Consider the following 19,503-nt stretch of genomic DNA (forward strand, 5'->3'; position numbering starts at 1 on the left):
GCCTGGGATGCTCCGTTGCCAGCCTGCTAGGAGATCTCCGTTTCATACTGTGCTGGGGTGTGGGGGGTAAGGGATGTTTGATGGAATATTCCGAATAAGGTCAAAATTGCCCTTTGCTTTTCTTGCTGTGGTCTTCCTTAGAAGGAGCCCTGCTCATTAGCCAGGGTACCACTGCTCCCGTGCCAGTAATCGGAGCTGGACCACTGATGGGCACAGCTAGAGGGGAACCTTAAACATTTCTGTGCCGCTGCTTTTCTGCTGTTTCTTGCTGGGCTGGGCCTGCCTTTGGGCACAGATTGGGTGTGGAGAATGGGCTTGTGTTTGGCAAACAAGCCAGAGACCCTGGGCATCAAAGTTCAGTCTCCTGCCGTGGCATGACTCCCCCTGTGCCCTCGGGGAAATCATTTGGTTACTTGCTGTGCCCCAGCTCGGGTTCTGCAGAACCTTACCTCTCGGGGGCTTCATAAGGAGAAATATACCCAGCATGGTGAGTTGTGCAGCTCCTATGGCAGTGCAAAGTACTACACAAGTCCTGGAGCCAGATCAGGCCCCCCCTGGGTCCCCGGGGCGTTTTGCCTCTGCTGATGGAGGCAGGAGCTCTGTCACTCGGTGCCGAGGAAAGGTTCGCATTAACAACTGCATGTTTCTTGTGCTCACATTCGTCTGTCAGCTTTGCTCAGTCTCCCAGTGTGATTAAGTCATCCAGGAATGGGTTGAAAGAGCTGGGTTTGTAATTAAAACGGGAACAGATGGCTGAGTTTGCTTTTACCTGTTGCAGAACATGGCGTGTAGGGCATGTAAGACATGAATTGGCTGTAAACTTCCAGGAGGAATTGAGTAATCGTTTCAGTGATGCTGCTCTCAGCTTGCTCACTTGCTTTTGATGCAGCTACGGGGTTACCAGAGGATTGTTCTCATCTCTGTGACTGTTGGGATCCTGGGATTTTGATGACATTTCCTTTCACTGTCTATTTCTCTTCTATTCATTTGTAAGAGAGTGTAATTTTTCAGTTTGTTTAAAGGAGTCCTAGTCATGTTTTTCCCTTGGATTCTTTCTCAAGGAATCAAAAGTGAAAAGAACAGAGTCTTGACAGCATTTTGGCTCCGGTCTTTGGCAGGTATTGAGTAAAAATATGGTGTGAAAAGTGTAAGCTCACACTACTTACCTCTACAGTGAATAGCTGATGATGGATTGCAGCATTAGGCCAAGAGCTGGGTCCTGCCCTTGGGTCACACCAACCCATGGGCACTCCAGGGTGGGGGAAGAGTGACTGGAGCTGCCCGGCAGAAAGAGACCTGGAGGTGTTGGCCCACAGCAGCTGAATATGAACCAGCAGTGTGTCCAGATGGCCAAGGTGGCCAACATCTCCCCGGGGTCTCCCAGCTGGAGACTCAATTGCCCCATCCCAGGCACTGACACCAGCAGCCCACCACTTGGGGTGACCCACAGGTTGTCCTCAAATAAGGCTGTAACTTGGACACTTTGTAAGAGCTCAGCTGTCCCCAAAGGCCTCCATGAGAAGTTTTGATATCCGAAGCTCTACTCTGAAGACATCTTCACAGAGCACCGTGCCTGTGCAGGAGAACGGGGTAAGGTACTGCGGTCGTTATGTGCATGTGTTTTACCTGCTGCTATGGGTGTATCACAGTCACCCCTTGAGAGTAAAGCTCATGTTAAAAGGAGAACTGTAGTTTGTGGCATGGAAAGATGGGCAAAATACGGCACCAAAAAACGTGGCATATATTTGAAGTGGCACAGAGAATCTGCAGGAAAGCCAAAGCCAGAAATCAGCTCTCCCAGGTCCTGGGCCTCAGCTGTAATCACAAACCTGTTTCACTCTCATTTACTTCTATTGTCATCAGGAGCTGATTTATTAAAATCCCTGAAGGTCACAGTGCTCCCTATAGTAAGAATGAGACAATGCAACAAACCATTGTCTGCTGTACTTGCCATGATCTGATATAATTGTTTGTGTTAGCATTTATGTTTATTTATATACCTAGGAAACACTTTTTACAGTTTACTTTTGCTTGCTGCAGCCGTACATTCTCACTCAAATAACAGAACCTTGACATCCCACTGGGAAGCACCATCTCTCCTCAGTTTACTCAGCGGGTGGGCTGGGGCGAGGAGGGTTTCGGCACCAGAGGCTGGAGGCAGCGCTGCCCCCCCGCAGCTGGGACAGACCTGCTCTGACCGCGGGGAACCCAGAGCCACCCTTCTTCATGTCAGGCAAAAGATCAGTAAGAACAAAATGAGTATTTGTGTTTGTGAACAGTCCTTCACTTGCTTTTGTCCTCAATCCTTTTACTGGTGATGAAGGAAATGGTGTTTTTCCCTTCAGAAGGACCATGTGCTCAGATGACAGAGAATCCTGGTCTGGGGGCTCCATCCTCATGTCTGACAGCCTGTGGTGTCTGAACCTCCTTTAGGAACATGGACAGCCCCTTTCCTCACCTGCGCTGGATGCGTTTGTCGCCCAGAGCCAGGCTGGCAGCAGGTTCCCCGGCAGAACTGCCTGGTGTGTGGAGAATGTCGCCCTGTGGATTATGGAGCTTCCCACCTGGTGATTTCACCATGTTCTTGCTTGTTAATTGTTTCAGCCACAGCTTTCATTTCCGTTGACAGCAGTGGGTGACCCGTGTTCAGATGCAGGGGGAAATCATTTCACAGAAAACACGAGCACTGCTCTTTCGCCTGGTGTGAAGTGGCTGAAGGACTGACGTGGCTGCAAAACACAGCGAATAAACTGCTTACGATGCTGAAGACAAGGAGGGAGCCTGAGTCCAGAACCCACCATCTGAAGAGGGGTGAGGGGAGGGAGGCGTGGGCTCGGCACTCTGGAGAACATTGCCGTGGAGCCTGGCTGTCCATGGGGTGACTTGACAGCGCTTCACTTCACAGCGTGTTACTCAACAGTGGCCACTGTTCAAAGGGAGAAATTGCAGCTAATTTCTGGAGGTGGAACACGTTCATGTCTAACACTGGAAAGGTAAGAACCTGCTATACAGTTCTACCAGCCTGATCCTGGGCTGTAGTTCTGGAGTTTCTCTCTGTCAGGTTGCCGGGCTGGGAGTATGTTGATCCTCAGGGCACGACAACAGTCTGACTCACTTGAAATAAAAAGGAAAGTTAGTTTTACGAAGTGTTTTAATTATCATCACCATTGCTGCCATGTGAAAAGCAATCTGAGGCCGAGCTGTGGGCTCACTCTCGTAGCCACAGCCAAGAAGACCAGTGCAGGGCAGAGTCACGAGCCCTGGGGAGAAGAGGACATCTCAGCCCCTGCCTCTCCCTTCTGGGTTTTCTATGTGGAGTAGTTACACTTCCCAGAGTCGCAGCACTGAGTTGCTGCCAGAACCACTGATTTCCTTGACATCATTTCATCCCAAGGTTAATAATATCACACTTTTTTGTTTAAAACTACTAACAGCATTCTCAGTGTGCGCGGGGACTCAGATGTCTGAATTACAATGTCAACAGCCTCAGCTATTTGTTTGACTTCTGTGGAACGAGCTGTAGTTACCAGAACCCAAATTACTCCCTCTGCTTCTGCTTTTCCTCAGATCTCTCCTGTGCTGCCTTTCCTGAAAATCAGTCTGCTGCTCCCTCCCATGCTCCCTTACAGCCCATTCCTGAAGCTACTGTGGACACAACTGTGGGAGCCAGGGATGCTCACACAACCGCTTCGTTTATTAATTACAGTCAAATGGCATAGGCTGCAGATAGTGAAGACAAATAATGATAATCATCAAGCTACTTTTCTTTCTTGTCAACCATTTGCTTCTCTCAGTAGTAAGCATTTGGAGTTTGGAGCCGGGACTCCTTTGCTGTGCAGTGGTAGAACTGCCTGGTATGTTTGGGGCACAGCGAGGCTGTGGGGTTTTTCTAGCTCAGTTTTGGAGATAGGTTTTATACCTCCATATGCCACTTTGATTGATTTATCTTTATTGTTTGCCTCTTGATTTTCTTTTAAAGTTTCCACCTTACTACATTCTGGCTGTGGAAAACACATGTGCTAGAAACTTTCCATGACAGAAAGTTCAAACTCAGTATGAAGATTTCTTCTTGGGCAATGGCTGAGGGAATAGGTTTTGCTGTGTGCCCTGAAGCAGACCTGGATCCCCATCAGTCAATGACAGGAGATCATTCCAGAGCCAGGGGACTGAAAAGCTCCATCTTCTGCCCCAGAATTCAATGGCAATGAACAATTAGATGGTATGGAAATCCCAGGATCTCTCAGTGCCTGTGCTATGTAAGACCCTAATTAAACCAGAATGAAGGATGAGGGAAGATGTTCAGGGGAACTAGGCTGAAATGACTCTGCTATTGACATACTTAATTGAAGAAGCTGTGCTGTTTAGATTAGCTTCAGTGAATGATAACCTTAGCTGAGAGATTTACAAAGATATATAAGAACATGTCTGGCACTTTAGACTGTCTGAAATTTCTATCCTGAATTTTTTATTGGTTCCAGCTCTAAAATAGTGCAAGCCATTTATATAGCTCTCTGAACACCCTTGATATGGAGTAGCTATACATCCTATTCCTAAACAACTCGACATGAGAAATGTTTCTGATTCGACTCTGCAAAGAGGCTGGAGAACTCCACAATGATATGTTGCAGGCCCTTGAAAATTAGCAAAAGTGGAAAAAGAAAGGTAATGCAACAGTAAATCACAGATTTGAGGGGAGTGAGCTAGAATAGTAAATCCAAGAGTACTGAGTGAGCGTTCATTACTATGGGCTGTGAGTGCTGTGCGATTAAAAGGCCAGATTTCCTGTGCTATGCTGGTATAATCACAATAATTGTATCACAGCTCTGTTGATATAATGCAAAGGAAAATGTGACCCTAGAAATATTTATGATTAAGCGTTAGCAGCTCAGAGGAAACAATCAAATTGTGTGGCTTCCAGTGGCACAAAGCTCCCGGTGAAGGCAGCAATTAAAACGTGTGTGTGGCCCTAAGGAATAGGCTTTGGATGGGAGTGTCGGGGAGGAGCAAGGGCCTGGAGAACCTTGTCCTGTTACGTTTCTCTTGCGTCAGGTCCCCGCTCCCAACCCTGACAGAGATTTACGGCCGGTAACACCACAGGGCTCAGTCCTTCAGCTGCAGAGCAAGAGTGAGCATCCAGAGTGACTTATTCAGAATGGCTCCAAGTACTGGCAGCATCTCAGAGGTCCCTTCCAACCACTAAGATTCTGTGATTCTGTGATCTCTGCAACATTCATGGCAATTACAGAGTTTTACAAGCTTAGTTTTCAGTCATATCTGTGCTTTTCTGTAAGATTGCAAAGTTGCAGCAAGCCTTCCAGCACTTCTGCGAGGTTTTACGTTAAATTGGATGATAACAAACTGAAATCTTCTAGGGCACCTGTGCATATCAGCACATTTTTGTAGCAACATGCCTCCATACCTCCTGTTCCACCAATAATGGCATTTCAGCAGGTGGCTTTTAGTGATGCCAATAGTTCCTCGTGTCTGTAGGGAGCCCAGGGAACAGGAATATGACATGCAATTGCAGACCCCTGTGATTAATAGCATCATTGATCTTACACGGTTGGCTAAGACATGCATATTCCTATCTGATATTACTTCCTCAGGCCCGAGTCCCTCAAGCCATGTGTTTGTTACATTCCTTTAGTTACCGTCATAAAGTTGTACTCATGGGGATAACCTGTAACTGTTAAAAGGACTTTTCAGCCTTGCTCCCTCCATGCTCTTTTGGAAGGATGCAGGCTGGCAAACAGTTACTTTTTCAGTCTGGTGTTGACCAGAAAAGCTGAAACCAAAGGTGAGAGAATGGATCTCTCAAAGACTCAAAAGCAAAGATTTGTGTTTGTTTATGTTTTAACTCCCCAGGGACTGGTCAGTTTGTTGTCATCAGTAACTTCTGTTCATCTGATATCCTGAACCTTCTTGTTGAATCACTTTTTCTCTCGGATTTAGAGTTGCTAGTTCTTTTTTTAAGCTCAAGTTAACTCCAGGTGGCATTACATGCCACTACATGTTATGTTAGAAGTGTGTTTAACTCCACACAGAAATCTGAGGTGACAGATTGATCTTGTTGATTTCACCTACTCTCCAGGTTGACACTTTGCTAGCTATTTGGAGACCTGTTTTTCAACAGGGATGGTGGATGCTACCAGAAGAGTCAGGGTATTTGAAGGTGAGAGTTAAGTGTCATGCTTTGCCAACTCTATGTACTGCCAAAGTAAAGCTATCTTATTAAAGGAAAACACACTCTAGACTTTTTTCACATATTATGTATTGAAGCTAGACATGACCAATACATTCAGTGGTACAAAATCTGTGATTAAACTCTGTTCTTGTTTTCTTCTTAAAATCCTTTGTGGCCCTTCTTCCTCAGGAGACGTTCAGCAGCTGTGCAGGTTTCAGGTGTAGGAGCTCTGCCTCTGGGTGCTCACAGAACCCGTGCTGACTCCTGTTAATGCCAACGAGCGCTGCTGGCCAAGACTCTGCTCAAAGGGGAACAGGTACTCCTTTGTTGAGCTCGTTAAAAGGCTGCGTGGCTGAGCAGATGCTGGCACGTCCACCCTCTGTGACAGTGCCCACCTTGAGTTCAGCTCTGGCTGTGACCATGCTGCTGGAGACTGGGGGGCAGCCCTTACTTCTCCATTGTCAACGTGTGATTCATCACCATTGCCTTCCCTCTTGGACTAGGTGCCCACACGCTGCCTTTGGCTCGACAGCCCGGGAGTGGGGCTCAGGCGGTCCCAAGCTGTAGGGCATTGTGTTGGGGTTTTGTGAACCGCCAGGAGTTCACCTGCACTCCAGCTCCTCAGGCCAGAGACGGTGTTTGTCTGCTGGGGGTGACCTGGAGGTCGAGCACCTCCCAGCTGAGAAGGGAAGGCAAGGTGGCTGGGTGTGGGCAGGCTCCTGTCCTCAGGTGGTGGTGGTTGGGAGGAGAGACCACAGCTGGGAGAGGGAGGGACGGGTGATGAAAGGCCTCCAGGTGAGGTGGGGGAGCATGGTGTGCTTGTGTGCTGCTCCCAGCCTTTCTCTTTCACCTTCTCCAGATTGTTCACCCGTGTCTGCAAACAAGTACATCAGAGAGGGGCGTCTGACTCTGTTCTCCTGCTGTCCCTGGAAGAGGATGTTCATGGTGCTGGCAGCCACACGGGGTAAGTCTCCCTCTGACACGAGCTGAGGGTCGTGGAGCTGGGCGTTCTGACCAGCCCTGCTGGTGGGGTGTGCTGGTGGTGGCACCGGCCACTCTGCCGGTGCTTCTCTGCTCAGGGGCAGTGTGGCCACCTTTGCTGTGATGCCCTTTTTCAGCAAGGGGAGTTTTCACTGTCTGGTTTGGATTTTACTTGCGTGTGTGGTTTCCAGCCTTGGGGTAAGCTGCCTGCTCGAGGAAGTGACGGGTGCTCCATGTCTGCAGTGGTACCCTACCCGTGTGAGGGTAGCTGGCATCTCCCTTGCATTGCTGTGCCTTACTACAGGTAGATTTCCTCACATCTGACCCTTGTGGGTAAAGCAGAATAATGACCATCTTAGGTCGTGCCAGCCAGAGGCGCCCACTGGAAGCTGCTGCGCTTGAGGGCAATAAATTAGCAAATGACACCACAAATGAGTGAGGGCTGAGGGAGAAGACACGGGAATGGTGCACGTTCTTGCTGAGCTCAGCTGACCCTGGGGGTTGCCTGGCTTTTCGATGCCGTTTGGGTGGCTGCTTGGAAGCCTGTAGTCCTGGAGAAAGGTGGGACCCCAGGAAGAGAGACTTGTGTTTCGTGGGCCTAGAGGCAGCACTGGTGATCCCAGTGTGCAGCAGGGCTCGACAGCTTCACCCCAACGGGCTCCTCTGAGTGTTCTCCTGCAGACCTGGGGTTTCTGCCTCTGTGTGTGGTGGGGCCTGTGCCCACCTCCCCGGCGCGGCAATGCCGCCCTTCGTGGGAAGAGCTGTTGGGAAAACAGATTTTCATTCTTAAGGTGGCAGAAAACTTGCTACTTAACAATTTTTTTGGGTCACTTCTCATGTCTTTGAACTCTGAATGTTTGGCACAAGTGAATTTTTTTGTTATGACAAAATGAATTGTGTAAATGGAAAGTTGTGTAAAAGTGTCTAGATTTGGCTTCCTTAATATGTAGAACACTGTCAATGGAGAAAAAAGTGGAGGATGCTAATTTGGCAGGTCTGACCATTTGAAGGAATGTCTTAAATGAAAAGCGATTCAAGAACTGTAACTGGATCACAGAAAATCCTTAAGTCTTAAAATAGACTTCAGAAACTGGTTGAAAAGAGCACAATGACAAACTGACAAAGGACTAGTGCCCTGACTGTCTGGTGGGCTTGAGGTGGTGGCCTGGTTCTTGTTGCGGGCAGGTCTTTGAATTCCAGAACTTCACTTAACTTGCTTAAACCACGATAAACTATGATAAAAATCAGGTAATATATTAATAATAGCTTTAATAGACTGATTCTGGGGTATTCTTTTTTTTTTTTCTTTTTCCTCTGGGCTGGATTGATGCGGATGGAAGCCCCTCTGATGGGCACGCAGTGGTGTGGTGTCCAGTGACCAGAGTCACTGCAGGGGGGGCGGAAGGCAAGGGGAGGTCGGAACTGGCTTGTGAGCCAACAAAAAGGGTGTTTGGAGCCCTGGGATTTGTTCCTGGTGTCCCACGCTACTCCGGTATACGCTGCCTAATGTGGGATATAAAAGTTGTCTTGCAGCCAGACCCACAAGGCCAAGATGTGGGTTTTTTTCCTGGGGAAGTGCCCAGGAGTTGGAGTGTTCAGTACCTGGCTGGTGGTGAGCTCGGGGAGGGTCCCGGGACGCGTGTCAGCAGAAGGCTGTTTGCTGAGCGCCGGGTGCCAGACTGCGGGAGGGTCTGCGTGACGCCAGTCATGCTGCCAGAAATAGACCCTACATGACCAAAAGCTTGTTGCACTGTGTCAGGAATAAAGTTTGGACAGGAAACAGAGGTTTTTTGGCTTCAGCAGGCAAAGCGAACCCCTTGTGAAAAGAATTTGCAATTTCAAGTGGAAAATGTGGAAGGAGGGAAGAATGCACAAATAATGCCAAGAAACAGACTCACTTTTCTGGCACAAAATACGAAGAAGTCTTTCCAGCTGATGGTGGGGGACCCAAAAGCAATATAGTGGTCAAAAGTCAGTAAACTGAGTTGTCTTTTCGTTCTGTTTAGTATGAGTAATGTTTCAGTAGATCGTGAGGACCCTTCAGTATGTTATAAAACCCCTTTTGGGTGACAAGAGCAAGAACAAAAAGCAGATTTGGAGTTTGTCAGATGCATGTATTCGTGTTTCTCCCTGAGAACAAACAGAAGGGACAGTTCTTTTGAACTTGGGTGTAGGTGTATACAATGAGATCATGTAGATCCAGGTGCAGCCATTAAGGAAACATTTGATATTGATAAGTTCCTTGAACTTCAAATGCTGGTACTTGTAGAAAGTGTGTTATTTAATATAAGTGTAAATACCGGGCAAGAAAGGGAACTGCTTTTTATAGCTTGGGAAGTCATGTGCTTTCTCAAGGATAAATACAATTAACCGTTTCATACGCTTTGCACACAAGAAGAGGGTTTTAATGATGTAGCACCTGTGGCATTATCCCCCTGCTGACAGCTGAAACTGTGACAAGATCCCCAGAACCCTCCAAAGCCAGGCATGAGCTGTCTCAGCCCAGGAAACACAACCCCCGGCTGTCGGGGCTGTGCCTGGTGGTTTCTTTGGGAACTCATCCTGGTGAGTTTCCTGCCCTCGCACCATCGAGCCCTGCCTTGGAGCCCACGCAGAGATGTGTGGAATCGGTTCGGTGTGCCGGCAGGACCCGGTGCCGGGGCGGGAGGCAGGGGACCCGCCAGCGCAGGGGGGTGGCCCTGGAGGGGACCCCGATGGCCCGGGCAGAGCCAGCCACAGCCATCAGGCTTCCCTGTGGTACGGTCCCTGTGAGAAAGGGCTGGTGGTTCATGACTGTGGGGAGAACCAGCCTGGGATGAGGAAATCACTTTGGTCCAGGCCAAGCAAGATATTAGTGCGGCATTAATAAGGAAGACAGGCCTCCCTCTGCACTCCAAATTCATTTGTTTCAATGTTGTACAGCAGTAATTCATATTTTTTTCACTGTTTCGTCCCCTTTTAAAAATGATTTCCAACTTTTAGCAGCCTCTAAAGTTGGTACAGAATTAAGGCAGTAAAAAATCTTTGGTGTTAAGCTCTGGGGGCATCAGCACAGTTTAATGTATTTGTGGGGGGAATTAGACAACAAATACTTGCTCAACAAAACTTTACTATCTGCAGATGTTTGTCCTATGAAGTGCAGACACAAAATCTCTTCAGATTTTAAAGGCTGTGTTTTACACTTCAGTTTCTCAGTTCTTAGTATTAAAGACAGCTTCTCGCAAGTATTGCCCGAAATTCTTAATGTTCTCGCCTTCGTTGATGTTTTTAGGTCCTGAAATATATTGATCATATCTCTTAAGCTCCTTTGTGCAGGACTAGAAATAAATTACCCTGGGTCAAGTTCTGTTTATACAGTGGACTGTTCTTGCAGAATTACCTTCTTGACTTAATAGCTTCCTTTTGGATGACATTTCTGCCAGAAAGAAGACAAATTGTCTAAGGTCAGCGTGCGGATCAGCTCAGAGTGTAGGAGGAAATTGTGGCGGATCAGGTAAATTGCGGGGGGGCTGGCGGGCAGCACGCCGAGGGGCGGGGGGGGCAGCCCCCGGCATGGCAACGCGCAGGGAGAGCCGGCGGCCCCCGGACGCCGTCCAGAGGTGCCTTGTGCAGTTGGGGCTGGCTTTGGGGTTGGTGAATTTGACTTGGTGACGATGGATCAGGTCAGCATTGCTGTTTGGCAGTCCCCCAGACCCGGTAATTTCCTGGCCGTGTCCAAAGTGGTTGCGTTTCTCTGCGGATGGTGCGTGGTGCACCTTCCCCCCAGCCTTCTCTGAAATCCTTGTCTCGGAAAGGGTTGGGAGCTGGCACCTTGCCGCCGGCTCTGCTCTGGGAATTCCCAGCAGTTGTGATGTTGGGTTTGTTTCCTGATGTGTAAACATCGGGGGACAGGACTGAAGGACCTGCTGTGGATCCCATCGTTCTGTGCTTGGAGAATTCCATGGTGTTTCATACGTTTGTATATAAAAATACACACGTATGTATTATAAAACCCATTATGTTATATATAACACATTATATATAACATAATATTTATATGTTATATAGACAACATATTATTTGTTTTATGTATATATAAAAACAAATAATTGTGAGTTGATGGAGAATGGTTCTGCTGAAGTTAGTGGCTTTATATCATATGAAATTAGTGGTGAGAGACCCGTCGGGGCTGCAGGCATGGATCAGGGTGGCACCAAACCCTGTGTGTTTTGCAGATGTGCTTAAAAAGCGAGGCTAGACCTCGCCTCCCCGCCTGTCTGCCGATGGGCTCCCTTCATCCAGGGAGGCTTATTCGGCTCCTCTCCTGCCGTGCTTGTTGCTGCACCTCAGCTCTATTTGAAGGGCCCCTCCAAAGCCCCCGCGTGGGGCTGGGGGGGAACCTACAGCACAACTGCGTCATGTTTGAAATGATGGAGTTAGCTTTTCCCTTTGCGAATTCTTCTATTAATTCTGTGCTCTACAAGAGAAGAAATATAAAAGTCTCCTTTTAATTAAGCTCTTTATCCTTTGAAGTGATTTTGGAATTTTTTTTCACGTTGGTGATGTAATTTATGTAAATAATCATCTATCTATGAAAGGAGTGTGTCTGTCAAAAGCTAAAATAAAAAACATCCGTCATTTTGAAGTGATTAACATTCTCCAGATGTTTAAATCATCAGATTTCAGGAGTTTCCCTTTGTTGTGATAATGATATAGTATCCAGAACAAGAATGTTTACTTTTTTCTATGGGTCAAACACAGATTTTTCACAATCCTATTAAAGCATGCAGTTTATTGTAATTGTATGTGCAGATGAAAGCATACGCAGTTATTATTATTTCCCTTAATTGTAAACCGCTGCTGGTAATTTTACTGTAAAGCCGAAACAAAAGGAGCGTACTTGAAAGGACCACCAGTGCCCACTGATGTGATCAATTTGTGGCTGTCAGGGCTGTGCAGCGATGGTTATCCCTCTGCTGGGACGGTGACACCGCCACCCTGCAGCGCTGCCCCGGGCTGCGGGAGATGTAGCTGATAATGGTAAGTGACAGTTCTGAAACGCTGCGCTCAGATGTGCTGGGCTTCGGGCTTGGGGAGGAAATAAAGCACATTCCTCCCTGATGCCAGGGCTCGTGGCTGATCAAGGGAGCTCTGCCTGTGCCCTGGCCAGCCTGCTGCCCCACCAGAGCCACAAAGCCCTGCTGGAGGTGGCCAGGGAAGTGGCTACACATGTACGAAATGGATCATTTCCTTGCCCTTCTGCGGTCCTTGCAGAGCAACACCCTTCCCTTCACCGTGCCGGCTGAGGGAGGAGAGGGGCGTCGGGGTCTGGGGTGTCACCGGAGCTGACAGAGGACACCTGGGTCAAACCCTGCCTGGCTGCTGGGTGTCGGCAACGAGCTGACGGGATTGCTAGTAACAAAACCTCTCCTGAAATATAAATTGGGAAAAAATTCCCTTCAAAAATAACAGCTGTACTAAACAAATAACTGCTTTTTCTTCCCCAAGATTTCATTTCAGCTGAGACATTAACCAAGCAGTTGTTCAAAATTTCTCATTTTCTAGTTGGTGGGAGGTTCTTGTTAACGGATAGATCCCCCCTGCGGGGAGGTGGCCTTAGGTGACAAAGGCAGGGTCTGTGGATGTGGCAGCCTCTGCCCCCCGGGCCTCTCTAACCCCCCTCCCTCAGCAGCCCCCACCAGACCCTTCCCTGGAAAGAGCTGCAACCCCTCAGAGCGATGTCCCCCTTGTCCCACCCAGAGCTGGCATTTCCCTGATGCGGGGCTGGGGTCCGCAGGGGCTGTGGGGTCCGCAGGGGCTGTGCAGCCCGTGCCGATCTCCCCTGCCTGCTGCCAAAAACGTGCCTTTTCCCAAACATTATCTCATCCCCGCGCTGGCCTTGACACCGCTGGGAAGGGGGGTGAGAAGAGAAAGCTGTGTTTTGTGGACGATGGGAAACCAGAATTTCTCTCGGTTTCTCTCCAGGGGGCCCCTAAGATACTATACATGATTAAGTCTCTAAAATGTTTGTCTATTTTTTTTTTTTTTATCTGGCTCCTCAGATCTGATCTTGCCTCAGGCAAGGTGATAGAGAAAACTCGCCCAAGTCTGGCTTTTTAAAGGTCTAAGCCATCCCAAAGTAAGTTTTCTGCAGCATGCGACCTTTCCAGGGTCATCAACATCCCTGCTTAGGGTGGCCAAAATAATTTATTAAGGACTTTAAGATTTATTTGCAAATAAAACAGCTTATTCCACCCGAGGCTTGCTCTGCAGCCAAAGGGGTGAGGTGGTGAGCCAGATCAGCCCAGGAGCTGGGATGTGTGGGGAGAAAAACCAGACACAGCGTGGCTCCCGGGGGGTGGGAGAGGGGACGGAGGGTGGTGGCACGGGTGGGAGGGCATGGGGACAGCAGGAGGACGAGGCGTGGGGAGGTGGGTGTTGAGTGGGGCTCGGAGTGCTCCTCCGGAGGGATGGGGCTCTGTCCCCCAGCACGGCCTGTCCCCTGCCGTCCCCATCCTGTGTGGTGGGGCCACAGCCCCCTCATCAGCACAGCCCCTTCTCCGGGGGTGACCCGGCCACGCCACCCACCCTCCTCACCAAAGGGAGGGTGCTGTGGGTGCTGGCGTGGGGCTGGAGGTCAGCAGCTCCTGTGGGGGGACACCTACAAACGGAGGTGCAGGACTGGGCTGGGAAGAAGCCCCCATCTTGGGGCCGAGCCCTGGGGCTGTGGGGCAGGCGGGGAGGACCCGCTGCTCCCAGCCAGCTCCCGTGGCTTCTCGGAAGCGCTGAGCAGAGCCTCCCACTGGGAAACTGGGAGCCTGGGGCTTCTTCCCAATCGTGTTGCGACATTTTGGTTGCTGTTGCGTTATTCTGGTCATGCCAAACTTGCTTGTGACTTTAATTACCTTAGACAGGAGAGGTGGGCAAAGGGCAATCGCTCTGGGTCATGTTTTACATCATTTTGTGTCTTTTTTTTGTTCTCCAGTTCTGTTGCCCTGGCTGTAATGGATGCACACAGCTGGTAGTGAACGGCCAGAGCTGTGGTTGTTTTCCTGAGCCCTTGCCCACGGCTGAGACAGCCCCGTGGGGACCCTGGAGCAGCCCCCGGCTCCGCTCTGCATCCCGGGGTCCGGCTCTCCTCCCCAGGGAGGTGGAGCTCAGCAGCTGGCACAGAAACCTCCCCAGGGTGGGCATGAGAAGCGGGTGAAACTCCTCACCCCTCCCAGCATCCTCCCTAGACACCAGCGCACCTCAGAATATATGTAATCAATTATGCAAATGTGCCCCTTGCAGAGTAGGGCAGCCGCTACGAGGGGTACGTGCCACTGGGCACATTCCTCTAAGGACAAGGCACGTGGGTGGGTGGGTTTGGCTCTCGGTGCTGGGGTCGGCGGGGTGTCCCCTGGGGAGCTGAGTGCTGGGGTCGGCGGGGTGTCCCCTGGGGAGCTGAGTGCTGGGGTCGGCGGGGTGTCCCCTGGGGAGCTGAGTGCTGGGGTCGGCGGGGTGTCCCCTGGGGAGCTGAGTGCTGGGGTCGGCGGGGTGTCCCCTGGGGAGCTGAGTGCTGGGGTCGGCGGGGTGTCCCCTGGGGAGCTGAGTGCTGGGGTCGGTGGGGAGCAAACCTGGGGAGCTGAGTGCTGGGGTCGGTGGGGAGCAAACCTGGGGAGCTGTGTCAGCGGTGTCTCATGTGAACCAAAGTCAGTGAAAGGCGAATCTCTCCTGTCTCTGTCCCACCTTGGTGCTGTCACACAGCAGTTCTCTGTGGTTCGCTCTCTGCTCATTAGAAAGATAGACAGAATCAGAGAATACAAAGCAGGGCAGTTTTTCTGGGTCTGTATTTTGGATTTGAGTGTGGTTTGTTAATTGTGTGTAATGTCCTGGTCAGAAATGTGCTGTTTTTCACCACTGGTCAACCGTGTACCCGGCTGCCTGTTCCCGGGCTGGGGGGGTTGCTTTGCCCTCTGGCACGTTTGGGGCTCCTTGCCCGTCTCTTGGAGGTGCCAAGAACACACTGCCCTTGTGAACACAGCGGGGGCCAAGCCCTGGCCCTGGGGATGGCAGGGGTGAGGGAGGGTCTGTCTGAGCTCGCCCCCCACCGCAGAGATCCCTTGGTGGGACGACTGTCCTGGCTGGGGCAGTGGTGATGCTGCAGGGGTGGCAGACCCCGGGGTCCCCTCCCGCTCCCCGGGGCAGGATGCTGGTGGCAGAAACACCCCAGCTCCCTGGGCGGATATATGGACCCTCACCCACCGCTGCTGACGCTGCCCTTGGGGGTGGGGGCGCGTTGCTGCTCCACCAGAACCTGCAGTAAATGTGGGTGGAAGGAAGCAAATAATTCCTGTCGGTGCATTCTGCCTTCCCTGTGATTCCGTGTGGGTCCGATTAATGTGGGTTTTTCCTGGATAATGCTGTAACAGATTCTTCCCTTTTCTAAAGTAAATTCTTTTTGTGAGGCTTTGGTTACCTCATTGACACAAGTTGCTAATTGGGCTGAAATGGGAGCTGGTTGTAGAGCTAATTTTCCCTTTGACGTACTGGGCCCTCCGAAGTGACAGCTTTGGAAAACAAATGGCTGCTAAAGAGAAAGTGGGTTCCAGACCTGTGCTGAGGTGCTGTTCTGCTGCCTGTGCAGGCTCCAGCGCCCGGAAACATTTCCTCTGTTGTTTTTCCTCTCCCTGCTTTTCCACACAGCAGGAATGCCACCCTCCCGAGGCAGCGTCAGGCTGCGGGGCACTGCCCTGGGGCTTTGGTGACAGTTCAGTGACAAACTGCTGGTCCTAGGGATAAGCCAGTGGGCCATGGAAGTGTGGTTTTTTGGTTGTTTGACAGAGTTTCTGCCTGCAAACGCACTCTGAAGCAAAATGCAGCTATTTCGAAGCAGTAGCAATTAAATAAATAAATGTATTCGTCTTAAAGGTATTTGTGGCTCCCTAGAGCCAGGTGTATGTGTCTGAGCCCAAAGTGCCTGTGGGGTTTGCACTGCCCTCTCCCTGGTCTTTGCCCGGCGGCCTGGGCTGGAGGAGCGGGGGGTTCTGCGTGTCCTCGTCCCAGAGCCCCCAGCTGGGCTGCACACCCTGGAGCACGTCTGGAGGGGTCACAAAATGCGATATGCCAGCAAAACAGATACCATTTCTGGAAGGACATGGTATAAATACAAGTTCTTGTCTTGAACCTGGTTTTCAGGCAAACGAAGCTCTGAACACCGGCACCCAGAGACTCCTCAGGGCTTTTGGTCAACTTTGGACCCTGGAGCGAGTCGCTCCATCCGTGTGTCTCAGGGAGCTGCAGATTTGCTGTGTGCTGTGGAGTCCAGGCGACACCCAGCCAGCTCCAGCTGCCTTCTCTCAACTTCATGCTTGGAATTAAAGTTCACACAATATTTTCATTTCCCCCCTCCCCCCAAAGAAGGAGGGTGAGGGAGAAGAAAGGAAGGAGAAAGGGTGAAGAAGGAAAGGGGTGGGAGGAGAAAAGACAAACACAAAATGCAGTTCACTTAAAAATATCTCTGCTTGATGGAGGCTAAAAGGTGGCAGCTGTGCCAAAGTAGTGGACCCTAAATCGCTGAGCAAAAAAGAGCAGGGAAAGCTCTGATTGCTCCTCGTACAGTAGTGAATGTGCGCTCTCAGCCACAAATCAAGCAAGCTTAAAAAAAAAAAAAAAAAAAGACTCAATCAAGGCAATAATGGCCCCCACTTCACAATCAGACAAGTGCTTCTACTTCAGAAATCCTACCATTTATGGCTGATTGCTAACCCTGGCCTCATTTCTAATCTAAAGGGCGAGTAATAATTTGGAAAAGGAATTATAACAACTTCCCAACCATTTGGTAAATCGTTATTATTTTAAAGGAGTGTTGGGAGGCTGTTGCTGTTTGTCAGGTATTTTTTTCCTGCTGCTGCTCTACCACTTCCACCACACTGGTTCTCACTGGTGTCATACTGGAAGGAAAGTAATGTACAGTGGAAAATATATAAGAAAAAGCCCAGAGCGATACTCTGATCGCAGGGCTTTGGCGTGTTCAAAGTTTATAGGAAGGCACACAAAGGGTGAAAGGCTCTTTGTTACCGCAGCGGTGCCTGCACCGGGGCTGGGGGCTGCGCTGAGCGGGGACGGGGACACTGTCCCCACCCCAGAGCTCTCCCGTGGGTTCCCTCGGGTGGGAGACCTTCTGCCTTGGAAACTTCCCCAAGGAAGGGACAGGGGCTGTAGGAGCACCCTTCGGGCTGCGCGGGGGCGAGGGGCTCCCTGCAGAGGGGTCTGTGCTCCCCGTGCTGAGGGGCTGCCCAGCCTGAGGGGAGGGTGCTTTGCAGCCCTAACCCCACGGGTGCTGCCACGGTGTCGGCAGCGTGGTGAGAGACAGTATGAGTCATTAACCCGTAGGATAGATGCAGGTTATATCAGTCTAGAACCCTGATACCTTAATTGCATTTATTGCACTTCTTTTCCTGTTCTGAGCATGCAGAACTGTGTGGTTCAGTGTTCGTGTAAATATTTATTCAAACTTCTTCTGCCAGTCTGCTGTGATTTTCACAGGTGCGTTTTCCAGGGAGAAAGGAGTGAATGGGAGGATTCAGAGGATGTGTGCCCAGTGCCACTGCCACCGCTGCCCTGGGCCAGAGCACGGGGCTTTGTCTGGTGCCTCTCTTCTAAAAGACAAAGCATTTAGCAGCAGCTGGGATGTGAGGCAGAGCGAGGGAAGGCGAGGGGGACCCGTGCGCTGCTTCACCTGGGTTAGCTAATCCTGGGGAAAACATGAGTGTTTTGATAATAGCAGGCATTTGTGATCAAAATACCTCGTATTTTAGTGAATCAAGGGCAAAATGGGGCGCCGTCGTTTCCCTCATGAATGAGATGTGTTTTATGAAAGGGACGATCAGTGTATTTTGGAGGACGGCAATGTTTCATTCACTGACTCGGGAGATAAATGCAGCGAGAGCTCTAACGCAGCGGCGCTCTGTGCCTCAGCCCCGGGCCGTGTTGGGAGGGCGTCTGGTGCCACTTATTTGAGTCCGTATTTTAAATATGATTTGAAGAGAGACTGATTCAAAAATTTTCAATGACCCAGTGAAATCTGAGCTACTTATTGCAAGACAGAAAGTATAATGCTTCAATCAAAATAACAACTTGGAATGTGTTTTATTAAATGGAGTTCATTTAATATTACCCTGGAGTGCTGTGTATTCAAAAGCACATTCTTGAATTTGAACTTTCCTATCTAGGTAATAGGAATGAGGGGAAAGTGTTCGTTTGTAATATTGCACATTTGGGGCCGAATTCTGATCCCGCGTAGAACTAGCCAAGGCGTTCCTGCATATATTTTCCAAAAGTGGCATCTCCCTGGGTCCTGTCGATCATTCCAAGGTGAAGATGGTGCAGGGAAAACACGTAGATCCCGCACAGAACTCTACATAAAATTCTGCCGTATTTTCCTTCCCCATGGCTGCCCTATTTCTGCAGTGTTTCTGAGGTGAGTGGCTTTTCAGTGAGAGCAAACAAAGGCAGGGTCGGTAGCGGTGGAATCGAAGCAACCTCTGTCTAAAAGATCCCACTGAGGGACAGAGAAATGAAGGAAAGAGGTAGATTATGTGCCTAAATTGTGGACGCATTTCACTTGTAAATACTCCCTGATTTTTTTTTGGCAGCAATGTTTTGCAAAAATATTTAAATTAGCAGATTATAAAAGAGCAGTACGGTCAGTTTAACATCGGTACAGAATCGATCACGGACGGGGGAGGGGGGACTCCTTAGAAAGCAATGGGATCGATTTACATCTCTATTGGTGGAAAATTGGTGGTCATTCCGAGGAAAACAGGTTTTTCCAGCCCAGCTGTTCGGTATTTCGGGAGTTTCAATGACTCCACCGCCAGCGCCCGGAACGCGTGAGACAAACCGCGAGGTTTCTCCTCAGGGACCGGGCCGTGACTGACCCGGCCCCAAACCCACCGGGGCCGGTAACGGCGCGACCCCGCGCCCGCTCCCCGCCGCCCCCGAGCGCCCCGCGTCCAGGGGTGCGGGTGCCCCGCGTCCGGGCGTGCGGGTGCCCGAGTGCGGGGCCGGGAGCCGTTTGGCTGCTGTGATCCGAAAGGGGGTGGTTTGTTTCTCTGCCCGGTCCCGCACCCGCTGCGGGAGGGACGGCGCTGTGCGTGAAGGGACACTGGGAATTAAACTCCCCCGGGGGCCCCGCGTGTCCGTGGGACGCACTAAGGGCCATCCCGCCGCTCGGGGGGTGCTGGGGAGGCCCCGGCGGAGGCTCCGGCGTGGCCGGTGGAAGCGCTTCACGGCGCGGGGCTCACGGACGCTTTTCCTACCGAACTCGGCGTTCCCCGCAGCTGCCTTTGCAGTTCCCGCACTGCGGGGGGGGG

General features: G+C 50.5%; 1 protein-coding gene across 1 annotated transcript in view; it reads left to right on the plus strand.

The window, feature by feature from the left end:
* The first annotated feature begins 7,055 nt into the window (after positions 1–7,055).
* Positions 7,056–19,503, plus strand: part of CRYZ (crystallin zeta) — a 32,318-nt gene continuing 19,870 nt past the window's right edge. Inside the window, exon 1 of the mRNA XM_014937736.1 lies at positions 7,056–7,148. Within this exon, the coding sequence (XP_014793222.1) occupies positions 7,121–7,148 (28 nt within the window). The 5' untranslated portion in view covers positions 7,056–7,120. The remainder of the gene's footprint in view (positions 7,149–19,503) is intronic.

The sequence above is a fragment of the Calidris pugnax genome, unplaced genomic scaffold, assembly GCF_001431845.1.
Source record: "Calidris pugnax isolate Ruff unplaced genomic scaffold, ASM143184v1 scaffold29, whole genome shotgun sequence".
Lineage (NCBI taxonomy): Eukaryota > Metazoa > Chordata > Aves > Charadriiformes > Scolopacidae > Calidris > Calidris pugnax.